The 19,524-nt window shown below is 37.1% G+C and overlaps 1 protein-coding gene across 4 annotated transcripts in view; it reads left to right on the top strand.

Moving 5' to 3' along the window:
* Positions 1 to 18,894, top strand: part of MELK (maternal embryonic leucine zipper kinase) — a 79,211-nt gene extending 60,317 nt beyond the window's left edge. For 2 of the 4 annotated variants that reach the window (XM_032636347.1, XM_032636344.1), the window contains 6 exons: positions 749 to 871; positions 7,758 to 7,989; positions 8,984 to 9,080; positions 10,288 to 10,456; positions 15,470 to 15,573; positions 18,250 to 18,894. In XM_032636347.1, the coding sequence (XP_032492238.1) occupies positions 749 to 871; positions 7,758 to 7,989; positions 8,984 to 9,080; positions 10,288 to 10,456; positions 15,470 to 15,573; positions 18,250 to 18,427 (903 nt within the window). In that variant the 3' untranslated portion in view covers positions 18,428 to 18,894. The remainder of the gene's footprint in view (positions 1 to 748; positions 872 to 7,757; positions 7,990 to 8,983; positions 9,081 to 10,287; positions 10,457 to 15,469; positions 15,574 to 18,249) is intronic. The other 2 variants (XM_032636345.1, XM_032636346.1) reach the window with 1 other exon arrangement.
* Positions 18,895 to 19,524: the final 630 nt, after the last annotated feature.

Raw genomic sequence — 19,524 nt, 5'->3', positions numbered from 1 at the left:
CTTAGAATTTAGGGTATATCTAGTGTACTCCTAGTTTTTTGAGGGGGAAGAGTGAAGGAAAATAAATGACTGGTGGTATTATTAGCATAGGACCCCAAATAGCCTGTCTCCAGGAGATCTTTCATAAGTCTAATTTATTCCTAGTAGAAATTGCGAGCTACTCAGTATGTTCTTGCAACCAAGAAACCTGTATTTCAGAGTCCCTTCCATCTTCTACTTTGTCAGAGAGCTGCTTATTTATAGATTTGCAAAACAGTTATTTGTCTGGTGTTATAGTGATTATCTGATAATTATATGCTAAGTAGATTGCCATATAACATAAGAATGTTCCAAGGCATCTTGTTTGAGAGTCAGAGATTCTCTTATCTAATCATTTTTTTTTTTTTGCGGTACGCGGGCCTCTCACTATTGTGGCCTCTCCCGTTGCGGAGCACAGGCTCCGGACACGCAGGCTCAGCGGCCAAGGCTCATGGGCCCAGCCGCTCCGCGGCATGTGGGATCTTCCCAGACCGGGGCCCGAACCCGCGTTCTGTGCATCAGCAGGTGGACTCTCAACCACTGCGCCACCAGGGAAGCCCCTTTAATAATTTGAATTAAATATTTTTGACTTCCTGTTTTGGGTGGTGATCTCCTTCAGTCTACTGTCTCATTTGTTTCTGCTTCGAGGACCTTGCCCTGTGCCTGCAATATACTCTTTTAAAATTGAATCATGGTGGTGTTGTTTCTGAGTTCTTCTATTTTTGAATAGTCAAAGAATCTGAGTCTAGAAGATGTGATCGCCAGTGATGAAAATTATTTGGCTGGATTAATAGACTATGAATGGTGTGAAGACATTTCATCAACAGGTGTAGCTACCCCACAAGCACCACAGGTTGGTTATTTTTATTACTGTTTAAAGTAGAATATGTTACCTCAATTATAAAAAATATCTAGGTTCTAACATAAGATCTAGTATGTGCTTGCAAATTTAATGAATTCCTAAGCCATTGAAAATATTAATGGGAGATTGTTGGAATATAAATGAAAGGGAAGCCAATTATTTCCAAGTTGAAGAAAGCCAAGATTCCATTTTGGAGCACTTCACTGCTCTTTTTTCCTTCCCTTCCCTCCCCATCTCTTTAAAAAATGAGGTATAATTTACATGTCCCTGTTGCTCCACAAACTTATCAATACGTGATATTTTTTGTTATTTAATATCTTCTAATCTGGTGAGTGTAAAGTGATATCTCACTGTGGGTTTAATTTGTACTTTTCTGGTTATATATGTATCTCTTTGTATATTAATCAGCCAATGGTTTTTCCTGTTTTATGAAATGGCTTTTTTTGTGTCCTTTGCCTATTTTTCTGTTGGATTGTTTCTTTTTTCTTGGTGGTATTGAGGAAGTTCTTAATTTAATTTTAATTCTAATCCTTTGTTGGTTGTGTGTTGCAGGTATATTGTCTGAGTTTGTCACTTGTCTTTTTACTTTGATGGCAGAAGTCATTAATTTTAATGTTATAAGTTGTCAGTATTTTCCTTTATGGTTTATAATTTTTGTGTATTTTAAAAGAAATCATTCTACAGAAGTCATAAATGCATTTGCATATATTGCTTCTAAAGGTTTTAAAGCTTTTCCTTTCACATTAAGTCTTTAGTCTGTGGAGAATTAATTCTCTTGTATGGTATGAGGTAGGGAATCAATTTTTCCCTCTTATAATCAGTTGTGCCAGCACCATTGACAAGTCCAGTCTTTCAGCACTGATCTACAATGGCACTTCTATCACATATCAAGTTGTTATATAAGTGTGTCTGCTTCTGAGAAATAGTTTGTTTTATTGGTTTAGTTGTACAAATACCATATATCTTATTTCTTTAGTTTTATAATATTTCTTTTATCTGGTTGGCCAATTTGCTCCCATCTTCTTCTTTAAGAATGTCTATTCTTGCTCCTTTGCATTTCCATATACATTTTAGAATCATTTTGATAAATTTTACATACACTTCAACTTGGGAAAAATTGAAGTCTATATCCTCAAATCCCCCTATCTGTAAACACAGTATACCTACTAGGTTTTAGTTAATTACTTTCAATAAAATTTTATAACTTTCTCTAAAATGATCTTACATATCTTTTACTAGATTTATACCTGAGTACTTTTGTTTTTTATTGCTATTGGGAATGGTAGGTTGTTTTTTTTTTGTTTTTTTGTTTTTTTTTGCGCTATGCGGGCCTCTCACTGTTGTGGCCTCTCCTGTTGCGGAGCACAGGCTCCAGACGCGCAGGCTCAGCGGCCATGGCTCACGGGCCCAGCCACTCTGTGGCATGTGGGACCTTCCCACATGTGGGATCATCCCGGACCGGGGCATGACCCCGTGTCCCCTGCATTGGCAGGCGGACTCTCAACCACTGCGCCACCAGGGAAGCCCATTTGGTAGGTTTTTTTAAATCACATTTTTAAACTGTCTGATACTGGTGTAAAGATATGAAACTGATTTTTGTGTATTGATGTTATATTCAACAACTTTCCTAAACTCTTTTAAATTCTTACAGTTTGTATATTCTTTTGAGTGTTGTAGAAAATTATATCATCTATGGATGACAGTTTTGTTACTTCCTTTCCAGTTCTCATGCCTTTAATATCTTTTTATTACTGCACTTAGTAGTCCTAGCAGTATAGTAAGCATTCTTCTGTTCTTCCCAATTGTAGAATGATGCTTCTAATATTTTATCATTCAATATGATGTTTGTTCTCTCTTTTTCCCTCCTCTTTCCCCTTTCCCCTCCCTGTTCTCCTTTCCCTTATCCTTCTTTTCCCTCTTTCCCCTCTGTGCCCCCTCACCCCATATTTTTCAGATTAAGACCTTTTTTTCATCTAGTCCTGGTTTGCTAAGATTTGTTTAAAAATTATGAATCTCTGTTGCAGAAAAAATGTTAGAGAGAATTCATCTATTGAGATAATCATCTGGTTTCGTTCTTTCCATTTGTTAATGTAGTATATGTTATATTAATAGATTTGATGTTAAACCAATCTTGTATTCTTTAGATAAGCCCAGTTTATCATGATGTATTACTATCTTTTTTTATACATTGCTGGGTTTAGTTTACTAACATTTTCTTTAGGTTTTTTGCTTCTATGTTCTTAAATAAGATTGGCCTATTATCTTCTTTCTTATATGATTTTTTTTTCTTTTGAAAACGTTATTATTATTGATACATAATTAATACATAGATAATTCATCTTGTAAAAAATTCAAACAATATGGAACAGCTGAATAAAGAGTGAAAGCCTTTCTTCTGTTCTTGCATCCCATCCCATCTTATATTAATCATATCTGATTGGCATTAAGATTGCCCATCCCATCTTATATTAATCGTATCTGGTTGACATTAAGATTATAACTAGTCTTTGAAAATGACTTGGGACATATTCTTTCTTTTTTATTCTCTGGAATGGTTTTTAAGAGCTATTAATTATATTTTCCTTGAATGTATGATAGAACTTATTATGTAACTATCTGGGCCTGGAATGTTTCTGTGAGAAGCTAGTCAACTACTGATTCAATTTCTTTTGTATTCATAGGACTACACAGTATTTCAATTTCTTTTCGTCAGTTTGGTGAATTTTGTTTTTCTAGTGTCCATTTCATACATGTTTCAAAATGTTTTGGCATAAAATCAACAGGAGGATATTATGATCTTGTTAATGTCTGTAGTATCTGTGTTTATGTCCCCCTTTTCATTGCTGAAGTGTATTTGTTTATTGCAGCTCTTTCATATTTTGGATCAGTCTTACCAGAATTTTGTCAATTTTATTAGTCTTTTCAAAGAACCAACTTCTGGCCTTACTGATTCTATTATATTTTAGTTTCCATTTTGTTATTTTCTGCCTTTATTTTTCTATTAGACCAATCTTATTAAATTCTGTTGTTAAATCTTCCACATCCATACTAATATTTTGTCTGCTTGACCCATAAATTTATCTGCTTGAGAGTGGGATATGTTAAAAATCTTCTAATGGGATGGTAGTTTGTCATTTTCTTCTTGTAGTTCTATTTTTGCTTCATATATATATGTACGAAGGTTTATAATTAGCATACAAGTTTAGAATTTTTATTCTGGGGAATTGAACCTTTTATCATTTATAGTGATCCTCTTTATTACTAGTTATATGTTTCTCCTTGAAGTCTATTTGTTTCTCTGATATTAAGATAGCTATATTGATTTTTTGGTTGTTATTTGCTTGGTTTATATTTTTTTATCTTTTTATTTTCAACCTTTCATGCCCTTATATTTTAGGTATCTTTTTTTTTTAAAAGATTTTAAATGACTTTTTTGAAGTATAGTTGATTTAAAATGTTGTGTTAATTTCTGCTGTACAGCAAAGTGATTCAGTTATACATACACACATTCTTTTTCAGATTCTTTTCCATTATGGTTTATCACAGGATATTGAATATAGTTCCCTGTGCTATACAGTAGGACCTTGTTGTTTATCCATTCTATATATAATAGTTTACATCTGCTAATCCCAAACTCCCAATCCATCCCTCCTCCACTCCCCCTAGGTATATCTCTTAAAAAACAGCATATAGCTAGATTTGGTATGCAAACTGAAAATCTTTGTCTTTCAAGTGAGAGCTTACCAAATTTACATTTATTTTGGTTACTAATGTTCTTATCATGTATCTGCCGTCTTATTTTGTGCTTTCTATTTGTCCCACTTTTTCTGTATTTTTTTCCTATATTTCTTGTTTCTTATGTCAATTTTTCCCTTCATTCCATTGGTTTCTATTTTATTTTAATATTTACTCTAATCTTTTAACATGCTATTTAACTTAACCAAATAAAAAGTTAATCTGTATCTTTACTTTTCTTCTAAACATATGAAATCCTTAGAACACTAATCTCTGATCACCCTCTCTTAGATTACTAAATACTATCAATATGTAACTATTTTAGCTATCTATTTTTTTTAGCTTTTCGTTTTGAAATCTGTGTATTCACAGAAAGTTACAAAAGTAGTAAACGGAGGTCTCTTGGACCTTTCACTCATTTTTCTCCACTAGTTACATCTTTTTTTGTTTGAAAAAAATATATATTTTATTTATTTATTTTTTGGCTGTGTTGGGTCTTCGTTGCTGCGCATGGGCTTTCTCTAATTGAGGTGAGCGGGGGCTACTCTTTGTTGCAGTGTGCGGGCTTCTCATTGCGGTGGCTTCTCTTGTTGCAGAGCACAGGCTCTAGGCGCATGGGCTTCAGTAGTTGTGGCACGCAGGCTCAGTAGTTGTGGCTCATGGGTTCTAGAGTACAGGCTCAGTAGTTGTGGCGCATGGGCTTAGTTGCTCCACGGCATGTGGGATCTTCCTGGACCAGGGCTCAAACCCGTGTGCCCTGCATTGGCAGGTGGATTCTTAACCACTGAGCCACCAGGGAAGCCTCAGTAGTTACATCTTGCATAACTGTGGTACAATTCGTTTTTAGCTCTATACATTTTTAACTTCATAAATTACATATTATTTTTAGAATGTATACTATCAGTATTTATTTGATTGACTCACATTTTCTTTTGTTCACTTACCCTTCTTTTTTTTTTTTTTTTTTTTTTTGCTGTACATGGGCCTTTCACTGTTGTAGCCTCTCCATTTGTGGGGCACAGGCTCCGGACGTGCAGGTTCAGCGGCCATGGCTCACGGGCCCAGCCGCTCCGTGGCATGTGGGATCTTCCCATACCGGGGCACGGACCCATGTCCTGTGCATCAGCAGGCGGACTCTCAAGCACTGCACCACCAGGGAAGCCCTACTTACCCTTCTTATCTCTCAAATGTTCATTCTAAAATTATGTTTCTTCTTCCTGGAGTATATCCTTTAAAAATTCCTTTAGTGGAAGTCACAGTTGATGACAAACACTCTTTCTAAATTGGCTAAAATTGTCTTTATTTCACTTTCATTTTTTAGAATGTAGTTTCCTTCTGTATTGATTTCTAGTTTATCAGTTATTTTACACTCTGTAGTTTGAAGATATTATTCCACTGTCTTCTTGCTTCTGTTGTTACCATTGAGAAATCTCTGTCAGTCAGGTTCCTTTCTAGTTAGTCTTCTCCCTGACTCTTTTTGGGATTTTCTCTTTGATTTTGGTGTTCTGCAGTCTCATTGTTAGGGTTACTGTCTCTGTGGGTAGTGTCCACTAGAGTAGTACAGCCTAGTAAATACAGATATGGATTTCTTTTTATTTATCTCGTTTATGATTCATTGTGTTTCCTGTATTTGAGGATTTGTATCTTTAATCAATTTTGGAAAATTCCTTGAATAATTGCTGCTTTTTCATCGTCTTTATTATCTATCTCTGGAACTCAGAATAGGCATATGTTAGACCATTAAATTTCATTTTCCATTTATTTTAAACTGTTTTTCATATATCCCATATCTTTCTCTCTGGACTGCATTCTAGATCATTTCAGATTTATTTCACATTCACATTCTTCTTCTCATTTCTATTTAATCTGTTATTTGACCTGTCTATTGAATTTTTCATTTTTATCATTATGTTTTTTATTTCTAGAGATTTTTATTCTTTTTCAAAACTGCTTTAACATTCCTCTTTTCACGTTTTCAATTTCTTTTATTATTTTAAACATGAACATATTTATATTCTCTACTTGGTAATTTCAATATGACATCTTTATGGGTCTGATCCTTTTGTTTATTTTTTTCTGCTGACTTTTGCTCATGGTGTTTGTATCTTTTGGCATTTTTATTTTTATAGGCTTATTTTTCTTGGAACTCTGTGCAAATGCTTTGAAGCTTGGATTAAGGGTTGAGGTCTTGGGTTGTGTTGGATTGAAGCTTTTCTTTCAGCTAGGAATTGTGTTTGCTTCTGTCACGTCACATTCCTGGAACACAACCAGTTTAAGACTGGGACTACTTTAAAGCAAATTGTAGGCTTGAAATTTCTGGGGATCATGCACGTAGTATGAATTTTGGTTCCAAACCTGTGTAAAGACTGTCCTGTGGCTACTTAAAAATTATTAAAGGAAACTCTCTTTTCTCCTCCAGAGCCATGGCCAGGACAGGCACGTTTTCTTGCCGAGCTCTTTGCAGGCAGGTTTATATTTAATTCACCCTTTCATTTTAGTTATACCCCCTCCTGGCTTTACATGGGAGCTTTGGCTCTAATTTAGCACCGTGCTGTAGGTCTAATCTACTCCTACTGTAGATAATACTAGAGAGTAGGTAGATGCCCTTAGGGCAGTGGACAGTTTCAGCCTTGATTACATCTCTGAATTCCTGCTCCTATTTTTAGTTTGGCCTCTGAGGATTTTCCTATCTTTTTTGCAAGCTCGACCATAAATTTAAAAGGATTAAAATATATTTTCTATCCTGTTACCGTATTTTAACATGGTTTTTCTGAGCCATTGACTAAACTTTTATTTCTTGTTACATATTAGAGACAAACTGGCAGTCTAGGTATGGGAAGCAATTCTTAGGGATTTATATGTGCCCATCCTCAATTGCCTAGAATCTGGGTATGTTTGATTAAATACGGCCTGAAACATGTTGAAAATTACCCGTCAATAGAACAGCCTAAAGTGATCTACATGTACTAAAGAGAACTGAATATACATTTTCAAATTTCCTGGTATTGCCCATAATATCCTTTTGATAGTGTTTCATTTTAATAAAAATGGTGCAAGGTAATTTGCAAATGATTAAGGCATGTTGTAAAGAAATTGACTTTTCTTCTTCAGTGTGCTTTATCCAGTAACTTTTATTTTCCAGTTTGCCAAGCATTGGACAGAGTCAAATGGTCTGGAATCTAAATCATTAACTCCAGTATTAGGCACAGCATCTGTCAATAAATTAAAGAACAAAGAGAATGTATATACTCCTAAGTCTGCTGTAAAGAATGACGAGTGCTTTTCATTTCCTGAGCCAAAGACTCCAGTTAATAAGAACCAGCATAAAAGAGAAATACTCACTACACCAAATCATTACAGTACACCCTCAAAAGGTATTTACTGTGTAGATTAAGCAGTGGTAAAACATCTTGAAATTCCTTCTTCTTATCATGCTAAATAAACATATAGCAGGTCAGAAATGGCTAGCAATGCTCTCAGGGATTGCTAGGAGAAGCCAAGCTGCTTTTTAAGCATATGTTATTTACATTAGTTGAAATGAAAGCATATTAATCACCTTCAAATTTTTTGTATACTCTCAGTATACAAAGATTAAAACTGTTTTGATAGATATTGTTGATTAATTTTATCTTCTTGTCCTTATGGAACCAGTGAGAGTAATGCTGTATGGTCAAAACAAAACCCCCGATCTGTTTTTAAAAGCTTGGAATCTTATATTTATTATGAAGTGAATATTATTATCTCTAATTGGTGTACTTTTAGATCATGAACAAAAAGTTAACTAATGAGTAGTAACCAGATTTGTTAATGCAGGTTTGTCACAAACTATCTGGGATACAAATACCCGTTAGTAGAATAAAACACCAAATTTTGGAATAGGGAATATAAAAATAACCAAAGCTTACAACCTCTTTAATAACTTTTGTCAGCTTTCACAGGGGACTATTCTCTTTGCCTGATAGGAGTTGAAAGGTCTATGAATTGAATTAACACCTCTCAGTAATATATTCATTAAAGGCATAAATACAGATTGACTTTTATTTATAGAAAGGAGAATCAGTAATCATGAAATATTATTTATGTGATCTATTTAGATTTTTCATATGATATTTATGATAAAATCATAAGCATGGCCTCAGTTTTACAGTGAAGAAAAAGAAGAGCCACACATGTATAGCAAAATGATTTTGTTTTTATTATAAATCATCTGGAAATATTTCTTTAAAGAATTAGAGCCTTAACATCACTGGGCAAGTGATTACAATATTTCTGAGCCAATGAATGAGGTGATATATGCATTATTGATGGAAAATTTGAAACTATAGCATGTCAGCTACATATGGTTTGTGTTTGTTGTTTTTCTAATAGCTAGAAACCAGTGCCTGAAAGAGACCCCAGTTAAAATGCCGGTAAATTCAGCAGGAACAGAGAAGTTAATAACAGGTGTCATTAGCCCTGAGAGGCGGTAAGTGTTCAGTTTTGTATAGTTTCTTTAGTATATGTAACCAGATTTCCTTTTTTCATATATGATAAACCCAATTAAGGTAAACCATCATGTAGATTCTGTCAGGGACTGTCTGTATGAACGTGCTCTGTGGCCATTACTGAGGCTGTTGCCACTGCCTTTCTCAGGGTGGAATTGTGAGACTCATCAGCAGTACAACTGGCACCTTAACTTAAAATACAGTTCCTGTGCTGAGGCCCATCTTTCCCTACACTTCTGCCAGTGGAGTATAGACATCCACTAACAAACAGCAGTCACTCTAAAATATTAAAGATCCTAAAGGGTGCTTCAGATAAAGCCCATTCCTCTTGTACAAACAGGTCTGCAGCATAAGTGACCTTTCATTATCTTTTATAGCTATTTTTTGAGCAGTCTCCATTTTGAGGATAATTGGGAGAATTAGAATGTGAACTAGATATTAGATGCTATGGCATTATTATTAATTTTCTTGATATCATGATGATATTGTGGTTATGTAGGAAGATGTCCTTATTCACTGATGATGTATGCTGAAGTGTTTCAGAGTAAAAGGTTGTGATATCTTTTTTTTTTAAATATTCATTCATTCTGCGCCAGGTCTTAGTTGCAGCATGCGGACTCTTAGTTGCGGTGTGTGGACTCTTAGCTGTGGCATGCAGACTCTTAGTTGCAGCAGGCGAACTCTTAGTTGCCACATGCATGTGGAATCTGGTTCCCCGACCAAGGATTGAACCCAGGCCCCCTGCATTGGGAGCGCATAGTCTTGCCCACTGGATCACCAGGGAAGTCCCAAGGGTTGTGATATCTTCAGATGGATTACTTTGATGTACATATTTTTAATGTATTTATTATATATATGTAGAGAAAGCAAATGTGGCAAAATATTAACAATTGTTGACTCTAGAAGGATATGTTGATGGTTATTATACTTTTTGTTCAACTTTTCTATATATTTGACACTAAAAAAAAGGTAGGGGAAAAATAGTTTTGGCAGTTGACTTGGGGGAAAGGTGATGGCTACATTTCAGTGGAAGATGGCTTTTGTGCTCCCTGAGGAAGAGTAAGATGGCTTGGCCAGGCATACCTGAATGAGGTGCACCTAACAGCCAGGACAAATGCACCTCTGTGAGGGACCCAAAAGGCAGGAAGTCCAACTCTTACTCGTGGGTTCATTGTTTTTTTTTTTAAGGTGTCGCTCAGTGGAACTCAACCTTAACCAAGTACATGTAGAGGATACTCCAAAAAGAAAAGGAACCAAAGTGTTTGGGAGCCTTGAGAAGGGGTTGGATAAGGTTATCACTGTGCTTACCAGGAGCAAAAGGAAGGGCTCGGCCAAAGATGGGCCAAGAAGACTAAAGGTAAGTGGACTGGAATTCTTTAATATGGATTTTGGAAGCTGACTGCTAACTGGACTACTTTTTTTTTTTTTAAAGAAAAGTACTGAATGAATGAATTGATTAGTATTTTTAATTTATTTATTCATCCATTTAGCTAATACATATTTTTTGAGCACCTAAAATATACATTTTACTATGCAGTGGTCTTTGAGAATGCAGAGGTAAATTAGATACAGTTGCTCCTTTGGAGGAACAAATAACTAAAATTCAAATATTAAAGTTCATGTAGGGGGATTAATCACAGAGGCAAAAGAGGAGGTGGGGAAGCATGGGGCATATATAAGGAACTGCCTTAAGGATGGGGGCTTGAGGTCAGTTGTCCTATCTCTGGTACATAGGAGAGTCCCTGACACATGGGTACCTTTGTAGGCCCTCAAGAAATATCTGAATGCATGGGAAGTTAATTTGAACTTTGAGTGTGGTGTGTGTGAGGAAAATAGCAACAGGTCAGGAAAATAGGCTGGCTAAGACGTTTGGACCTTACTTGACAGACCTATTATGTTTTTAGAGCATGTTTAATGTGTCAGTGGTGTGGACAGTATATTTGGTGGGGATAGGAAAAGAAAAAGAAGTGATTAGTAGATATAAAGTATTTCTTACTCTCTTGGATTCTCTCTGAGCATTCATTCAAACATCTAATGAATGACATTTTTGTTTGAGGGAAGTAAGAGGTAAAGGGAAGAATAAGACACAGCTCATGTCTTTCAGGAACTCAGAGTGGCAGTGAAAACAGGCAGGGATGTTGCTCTGATCCATGGAGCTTATTGCTGTAATAAAAACATGTTCCAAGAGGTGTGGGGCCCAAAGGAGGGAAGAGCAGGTGGTGGTGTTCCCCATGATTTGGGGACTGGGTCTGTGTTTAGATTTTGCACTGAGAGTCTCATTTTGAGTAAATCTGGGCAGGTTTGGGAGAAGAAAAATGCTGAGCTGCTGGGTGGAAGGGTGCTTCAGGGGAGAATGTTCTGAGATCCCATTTATGTCCTGTCTTAAAGTGAGAGAAGATAGGACTTCTCCATTAGTATTTGTTGCCTTGTTGAACTTAAATAATGTACTGGAGTTTTATGTTGCATGTGGCTATTTATTAGGCATATTTTATCTTTTTATTCTAAGAGTACTCTAGTTGGAGACAGTTGTGAGGTATTTCAAACCGTGATGTTGGGATTATGAAAATCATGGTGTCATTTCTCTGAAAATATTAAAGAAAATTAAGGAAACTTGTCCAATTATATACATTATTGAGAAGCTCGGTGGTTATCAAATACTAATAGATGATATTCTAAAAATGTCCACCAGTGTAAATTATTTGGAACTTGACTGCATTTTTCAGTAGGAACTGCTGTGATATTAGTTGGCTTTCTAGATATTTCCCAGTACTTCCAGGATATAAGAGAAAAATCACAAGATTGGGAATGAGAAGCCTGGGTTGTAGCCTCAGCTTCATACAGTGTAGCTTGGATAAGTCATTTTATCTCTGACTATCTCAATTTTTTTATTTGTAAAAACTGGAGACAATGTCTATCCTGGCAGCTTCACAGAGCTGGGATATATAAATGAGACTGTATGAGATGTTATATTGCATATGAAATGCTTTCTAAATATAAGGTGTTCTAGTGTCAAGTATCATTATTATTGTCATTGTTGAACATTTTAACCCCAATGTAGCAGAACCACAGTTGTGATTAGCATACACCTAAGATCTGAAGATTTATCTAACTTTGGATCTTTAACCCTTTCTAATGTTTTAAGTTTTTCAGAACTAAAGGACTTACTTTAGGAGATTATCCTCATTTTCCACCTAGTTCTTTTCTTTTCATTTATTTATTTTTGGCTGTGTTGGGTCTTTGTTGCTGCTTGCGGGCTTTTTCTCCAGTTGTGGAGAGCGGGGTCTACTCTTCATTGTGGTGCGCGGGCTTCTCATTGCGGTGGCTTCTCTTTGTTGCGGAGCACAGGCTCTAGGCACGTGGGCTTCAGTAGTTGTAGCACGCGGGCTCAGTAGTTGTGGCTCGCGGGCTCTAGAGCGTAGGCTCAGTAGTTTTGGTGCACGGGCTTAGTTGCTCTGCAGCATGTGGTATCTTCCCGGACCAGGGCTTGAACCTGTGTCCCCTGCATTGGCAGGTGGATTCTTAACCACTGAGCCACCAGAGAAGTCCACACCTAGTTCTTTTTTTGTTTTGCGGTACGCGGGCCTCTCACTGTTGTGGCCTTTCTCGTTGAGGAGCACAGGCTCCAGACACGCAGGCTCAGCAGCCATGGCTCACGGGCCCAGCTACTCCGCAGCATGTGCGATCTTCCCGGACCGGGGCACGAACCCATGTCCCCTGCATCGGCAGGCGGACTCTCAACTACTGCGCCACCAGGGAAGCCCCCATACCTCGTTCTTAAATTAAAAAATTATAACTTACAGAAAAGTTAAAAGGATGGTACAAAGGGGCTTCCTCGGCTGTTCAGTGGTTAAGACTGCACTTCCACTGCAGGGAGCACGGGTTTGATCCCTGGTTAGGGAACTAAGATCTCGCATGCTACACGGTGCGGCCAAAAAGAAGAAAAGATGGTACAAAGAACACCTTAATTTTTTAAGATAGCGAATCATATGTAGTTAAGCCCTCTTTGAGGAAGCAATCTATAAAAATCTGAAATTTAAATAGATAAAATAGGCTTATTTCTTTATTTTACAAAGGAATCACTTGAATTGTGATTTGAAAGTGTTCAGTTTGTTATTATCTTGAAAAAGCCAATCTAATTTGGTGAAAAAGTCCTGGATTGGAAGCCAAGAGACAGAGGGGCCTGTCATAGCTGTGCCACTTGTTCCTTTTATAACTTGAAGCTGAGGTTCCTGAACTCTAGTCATTTGACAGTCACATTCATGTCGGCATATCAGCATATCATCTGCACTGTTATTTATTTGGTACTTTCTTTATATGATGCATTTTAAAAGCAGATTTATAGAGGTATAATTGACATACAATAATCTGCATATATTAAAAATGTACAATTAATATACTTTGGCATTATATATGTACCTGTGAAACCACCACCACAATCAAGATGACTATTTATTTATTTATCTATCTATCTATTTATTTATTTTTGGTTGTGTTGGGTCTTCGTTGCTGCGCACGGGCTTTCTCTAGTTGCGGTGAGCGGGGGCTACTCTTTGTTGCGGTGCACGGGCTTCTCATTGCGGTGGCTTCTCTTGTTGCGGAGCACAGGCTCTAGGTGCGCGGGCTTCAGTAGTTGTGGCACGTGGGCTCAGTAGTTGTGGCTCCCGGGCTGTAGAGTGCAGGCTCAGTAGTTGTGGCGCGCGGGTTTAGTTGCTCTGCAGCATGTGGGATCTTCCCGGACCAGGGCTCGAACCCATGTCCTCTGCATTGGCAGGCAGATTCTTAACCACTGCCCCACCAGGGAAGCCCCAAGATGACTAACTTTAAAAACTTGTATTTATTTAAAAGGAAACCATATGTCATTAGTTTTTCTAATCATATTTTGCTAAATCTGATTGGAACAAATATATAAAATTAAAATAAAAGTATTTATCCATGTACCACTTAGAGTTATATTGTGTAACTCCAGTTGTTATTTTTATCACATTTTGGAAAACCCCGTCTTAAGAAACTTATAGCTCTTCTTTAGGTCATAGGTTCTTAAAGTGAAAAGTAAGATAGTTGGGTCTTTTCTAACCTCAGCATTTTGTTATTTATAAAAAAAACTGAAATCTGAAAGACATAGAAAGTATAATTTTGTTTGACAGTGAAGATACTGCTAGAAAGGTAGGGATTTTTTTCTGTCTCCAGAACCTATTAAAACAGTGCCTGGGGAAGTTCCCTGGTGGTCTAGTGGTTAGGATTCCGGGCTTTCACTGTGACCCGGCCCGGATTCAGTCCCTGGTGGGGGAACTGAGATCCCCCGTAAGCCGCATGGTGTGGCCAAAATATAATAATAATAATAATTTTAAAAATCAAAATTAAAAAATAAAACAGTGCCTGGCACCTAGTAAGCCGTCAATAAATAGTTGTTGAATGAATGGATGGATAGATACTAATTAAGAATGAAGTTATTTCTGGACTTCCCTGGTGGCAATGGTTAAGAATCTGCCTGCCAGTGCAGGGGACACGGGTTCAAGCCCTGGTGCGGGAAGATCCCACATGCCGCAGAGCAACTAAGCCCGTGCACCACAGCTACTGAGCCTGCGCTCTAGAGCCTGTGAGCGACAACTAATGAGCCCACGTGCCACAACTAGTGAAGCCCACATGCCTAGGGTCCATGCTCTGCAACAAAGAGAAGCCACCACAATGAGAAGTCCGCACACCATAACAAAGAGTAGCCCCCGCTTGCTGCAACTAGAGAAAGCCCGCGCGCAGCAGCGAAGACCCAACTCATCCAAAAATTAATTAATTAATTAAAAAATTATTTCTGAGAATTATGCTGTTAGTGAATGAGAAAAAAATAACTTGACATTACTTTTTTAAAGGGATACTTGTCATATTCATTCCTTCGTAGAATTGTCATAGAATCACCTCCTAGGATTCTGTAAAATTCCTTAAATGATCAAGAAAGAATTAAGGAAACACATGCAACTATATACAAGTGGAATTTTCTAGGGCATTTTTTTTCTCACAGTTTACATTTCAGGAGTCTTTATCACCGTGTAGGAAGGGGGAAATAGGTAGAGCTCAAAGAGATAGACATTATTTAATATTTATTTACTTATTAAAAAATTGGTAGGAGAGGAAGATGCAAAGATAAAAAGGGTGATATGGATGCACTTACTAATAAATGTGATTTCTCCAAGCTTTCCCAGTGCCATCTCAATCCAACTTACCAAGAGTTGGTTGTAAATTCTTTCAGTGTTTTTCTTGAAATATTTCCACTTGAAATGGTACTATGTTGAGGAGTTTGGGATCTCTAAATGAGGTAGGATGGTCTTTGTGTTGATGTAAAGATTTACTTCTTAACCCCTTCTTTTTCTTTTTTAAGCCTCACTATAACGTGACTACAACCAGATTAGTGAATCCAGATCAACTCTTGAATGAAATAATGTCTATTCTTCCAAAGAAGCACGTTGACTTTGTACAAAAGGGGTAAGAAGCACACTTGGATCTATTACTTGACGTCTTTTGAACTTTGAGAAAACAGAGGTTGATTCCCCTCTCAACCTATGTTTTTAATATAATTAAAAAATTATAAATTGTGGGCTTCCCTGGTGGCGCAGTGGTTGAGAGTCCGCCTGCCGATGCAGGGGACACGGGTTCGTGCCCCAGTCCGGGAAGATCCCACATGCCGCGGTGCGGCTGGGCCCGTGAGCCATGGCCGCTGAGCCCGCGCATCCGGAGCCTGTGCTCCGCAACGGGAGAGGCCACAACAGTGAGAGGCCCGCATACTGCAAAAAAAAAAATTATAAATTGTTTAACATAATTAAAAAATATATTTCTCTTGCCTCATTTTTCCAAAAAGCTTTTATGTTAGTGTCTGTGTTCATAATTTATTCTCTTTTGTTTTATATGAGCTATAGAAGTTGTTTTTTTTTTTTTTTTTTTTTTTTTTTTTTGCGGTACGTGGGCCTCTTACTGTTGTGGCCTCTCCCGTTGCGGAGCACAGGCTTCGGACGCACAGGCTCAGTGGCCATGGCTCACGGGCCCAGCTGCTCCGCGGCATGTGGGATCTTCCCGGACTGGCACGAACCCGTGTCCCCTGCATTGGCAGGCGGACTCTCAACCACTGCACCACCAGGGAAGCCCAGCTATAGAAGTTCTTTAAGTGCCCATATTATCACCACTTTCAAAGTTAGACTTTTCAAAATAGGAAAATCTGAACTTCTTCCGGTTTCTTTTGCATTTCTATTTTTCTTTGATGTTCTGCTTTACAATAATATTTATAAGTTGTAATTAAATTTATGAGACACCTCAAACAAATCAAGGATATATATAGACTCCTTCTCTTTATGATGTTCTATGTGACAGAACTGTTTTTCAGTACTTTAGAAAATTATTTCACCTTAGCTGTTTCCCACTGTTGAGTGAACTGCCATCAAAGCCTCCTTGTTCACAATCTCATGGTCTGGACAGCCAGACCTCTTCTGGTTGCTTAAGATGTTCATATTTCTAAACATTTCCACTTAGTTATGTCTCTTTAAAATTTCATTATTAAAGCACTAACAAGAAGAACCACTGATGGATTAACGAAAACATTTAATTGGAACAGTCAGTATAGAGTAAGATTTCAAGAAACAATCTTTTGCAAAAGTAATTTTACTTTTCATTATCTCTAAATGTTGGCAAGCGCTCTTATGTGAACCCTGGCTTTCTTCTTTAGGTATCACTATATCACATCTAACTCTGACCTGTTCTTCATGCTTGGGGTTTATCCACAGCGTTAGAACTTCTCGCCAAATCTGTGTTAGAAAACTTTCGATTATTTTTCCTTCAGCATATGATCTATCAGATCGGTAACTGGCTATTCACCAGTAATCTGTTCCTCGAACTTCCTGATCCACCCGAAGATCTGCCTTTATCCTTCTTTTTTCTTTTTACCTTCTCTGTTTGTTTTTACCTTCTTTGTGACAAAGCAGAATAACAAAATCTAAATTTTTCAGTGGTGTGGTGTCCCTAATCTAGGTTATATTCCATTACTATCTTTTTCCAATGAGGAAAATTCACTTTTTATCTTTGATATAACTAAATTGCTCTATGCTTCATCTTCCCATCAGGAACCTTAACTACAGGGTTTACCTTAATGGCATTTCTGATAGCAACTGCTTATTTTTAATAGATCAAGCCCCAAAGGACATAACTAAGTTAGGAAGAAAAAGAATGATATTTTAATACACCTTGTAATACATAACAGATGCAAGTAATTTCTCCCCATTTACGTGGAACAGTGCCTAATCGTGTGCCCCTAAATATTTAGGGAACTGAAATTTAGAATTGATCCTGTTGTTTACTGTTTGTATCTATCTATTGAAGATCAGTAAGACAATTAAATAAAACTAAAATATAATGTAAACAAATTAAAAGTTGATTTACATGAATTCAATTTATGCAACTTTGCAGGAACCATACCTATTTCTTAAGACGTGTGGAAGGCTTCATATAGACAGGGCCTTTCCATTATCAGAGTAGTTCATGTGGCAGTTCTAATTATATATGCCATATGTTTCAGCCATGGGAATGTACTGTCTCATTGGACTTTCTTTTATAACTCTGCCCTAAAGTGTTGTAATGATCATAACCTCTTATTACTGTTAGAAAAACCTCAGAAACATGTGTCCTACCAACAGGTTGCTGGCTTCAGCTTTATTTACATGAAAGACAAAAGTTTCTGATGAAGTGCACAAAATAAAATATTCTTAATCTTCCCTCTGCTTTCCTTTGTTGTGAACATTGTGGAAATGGCCTAATGTTCACAGATTACACCATTGAAAGACTTGCATAAAGGATGCCGGAAGATTTCTTGAGCACGAATGGCATGTATAGCTATGAAAAAAGGGCTTTTCTTTGGAGCAAGGGAGAGTTCTGGTAAAGCCTTTTCATCTGTATTCTTTTTTGAGATCCTGGTTAGCTTTTGGGAAAACACCAGTCATACTCCATCACTAAAGCATATCTAGGTCATCTGGAAACTGTAAGCAGGACTATATTGCTTAATACGAAATAATGGTTCATTTTCCCCACTGGCCTCCTAGAGGCTTATAGAAATCTCTTGTATTATACAGAATATTCATGGTTCTCCTGCTAACTGACTTCTTATCTTGTTTTTCACAGCTATACACTGAAGTGTCAAACACAGTCAGATTTTGGCAAAGTGACAATGCAGTTTGAGCTAGAAGTGTGCCAGCTTCAAAAACCCGACGTGGTGGGTATCAGGAGGCAGCGGCTTAAGGGTGATGCCTGGGTTTACAAGAGATTAGTGGAAGACATCCTGTCTAGCTGCAAGGTTTAATTGATGAATGGTTTCCACCCTGCCTGATGAGTATGGGTGTGATACAGCCTACATGGAGCCTGGTGTGATGGGTTTGGTTTTTAAAGTCCTCTGGAACTGCGAACTCGTTTCTAAAGAGCTATCTTAAAGACCAATATCTTTTTGTTTTTAAACAAAAGATATTATTTCGTGGATGAATCTAAGGCAAGCCTCTCTGTCATTATCTCTTACTGTCTTTTTTAATCATGTGCTTTGTATATTAATAACTGTTGACTTTCTTAGATTCACTTCCATACATGAATGTAAGCTCTTAACTATGTCTCCTTTTAATGTGTAATTTCTTTCTGAAATAAAACCGTTTGTGAATATAGCAGGCTTCTCCTCTTCTTTGTATTTGATTTTGATCCAAATAAAACCTCAAATGGCTTCTTGACTATTAAGTAGAGACTATTTGGAGTATGTTTTATCTGTTATCAAATATGCCTTGGGTAGAAAACAGATAAGAATTCATTTGCATAATTTTTTCCTGTCTCTGATTTAAGTAGGATTTATTGAGATCGTTAACTAAGTCACAGCTGTGGTTACCAGAGTTAAACAACACATTTAATATGTTGAATAAAAGAGTATTGACTTCAGTATGTATGTTCGGTCAACAATGATAACTATCTGGACTACGAACCCCCATGAAATGTTACTTTATAGTAATTTTCCGTTAAGTCTCAGCCTTGGCCTCAAATTTGTATTTTTATTTCACTTTATTGGTCTCTAAAGGCCGGCGCTCAAGTTACATTTGTATGGATTTTACCAATTAAACTATTTGGAGAAAAAATAGCACTGTTCCTAGTCGGTAGTGAGGGAATGTTTTGTCATTCATTTATTCAGTAAACGTTTACTAAGTTTTTACAAGCGTTGGGTTCTAGGGCTGAAGATGATACTGTCTAGTAAACTCAAGGAGTTCAGAGTCTATTCGCAAGGCAGATACATCAACCAGTATTTATAGCAGAGAGGGCATGATCAGCTTTGTCTGGAGGAGTAAGGGGTGATTTCTTGAAGGAAACAGTGTTTGGTCTTGAAGGATATGTAAGAGAAAGAGAAGACAGAGTGTGACATTCTTGGCA

This window comes from Phocoena sinus, chromosome 6 (genome assembly GCF_008692025.1).
Source record: "Phocoena sinus isolate mPhoSin1 chromosome 6, mPhoSin1.pri, whole genome shotgun sequence".
NCBI classification, from domain to species: domain Eukaryota; kingdom Metazoa; phylum Chordata; class Mammalia; order Artiodactyla; family Phocoenidae; genus Phocoena; species Phocoena sinus.
Note: the sequence above shows the minus strand (reverse complement) of the source record. Positions and strands in the feature narration are given on the sequence as shown.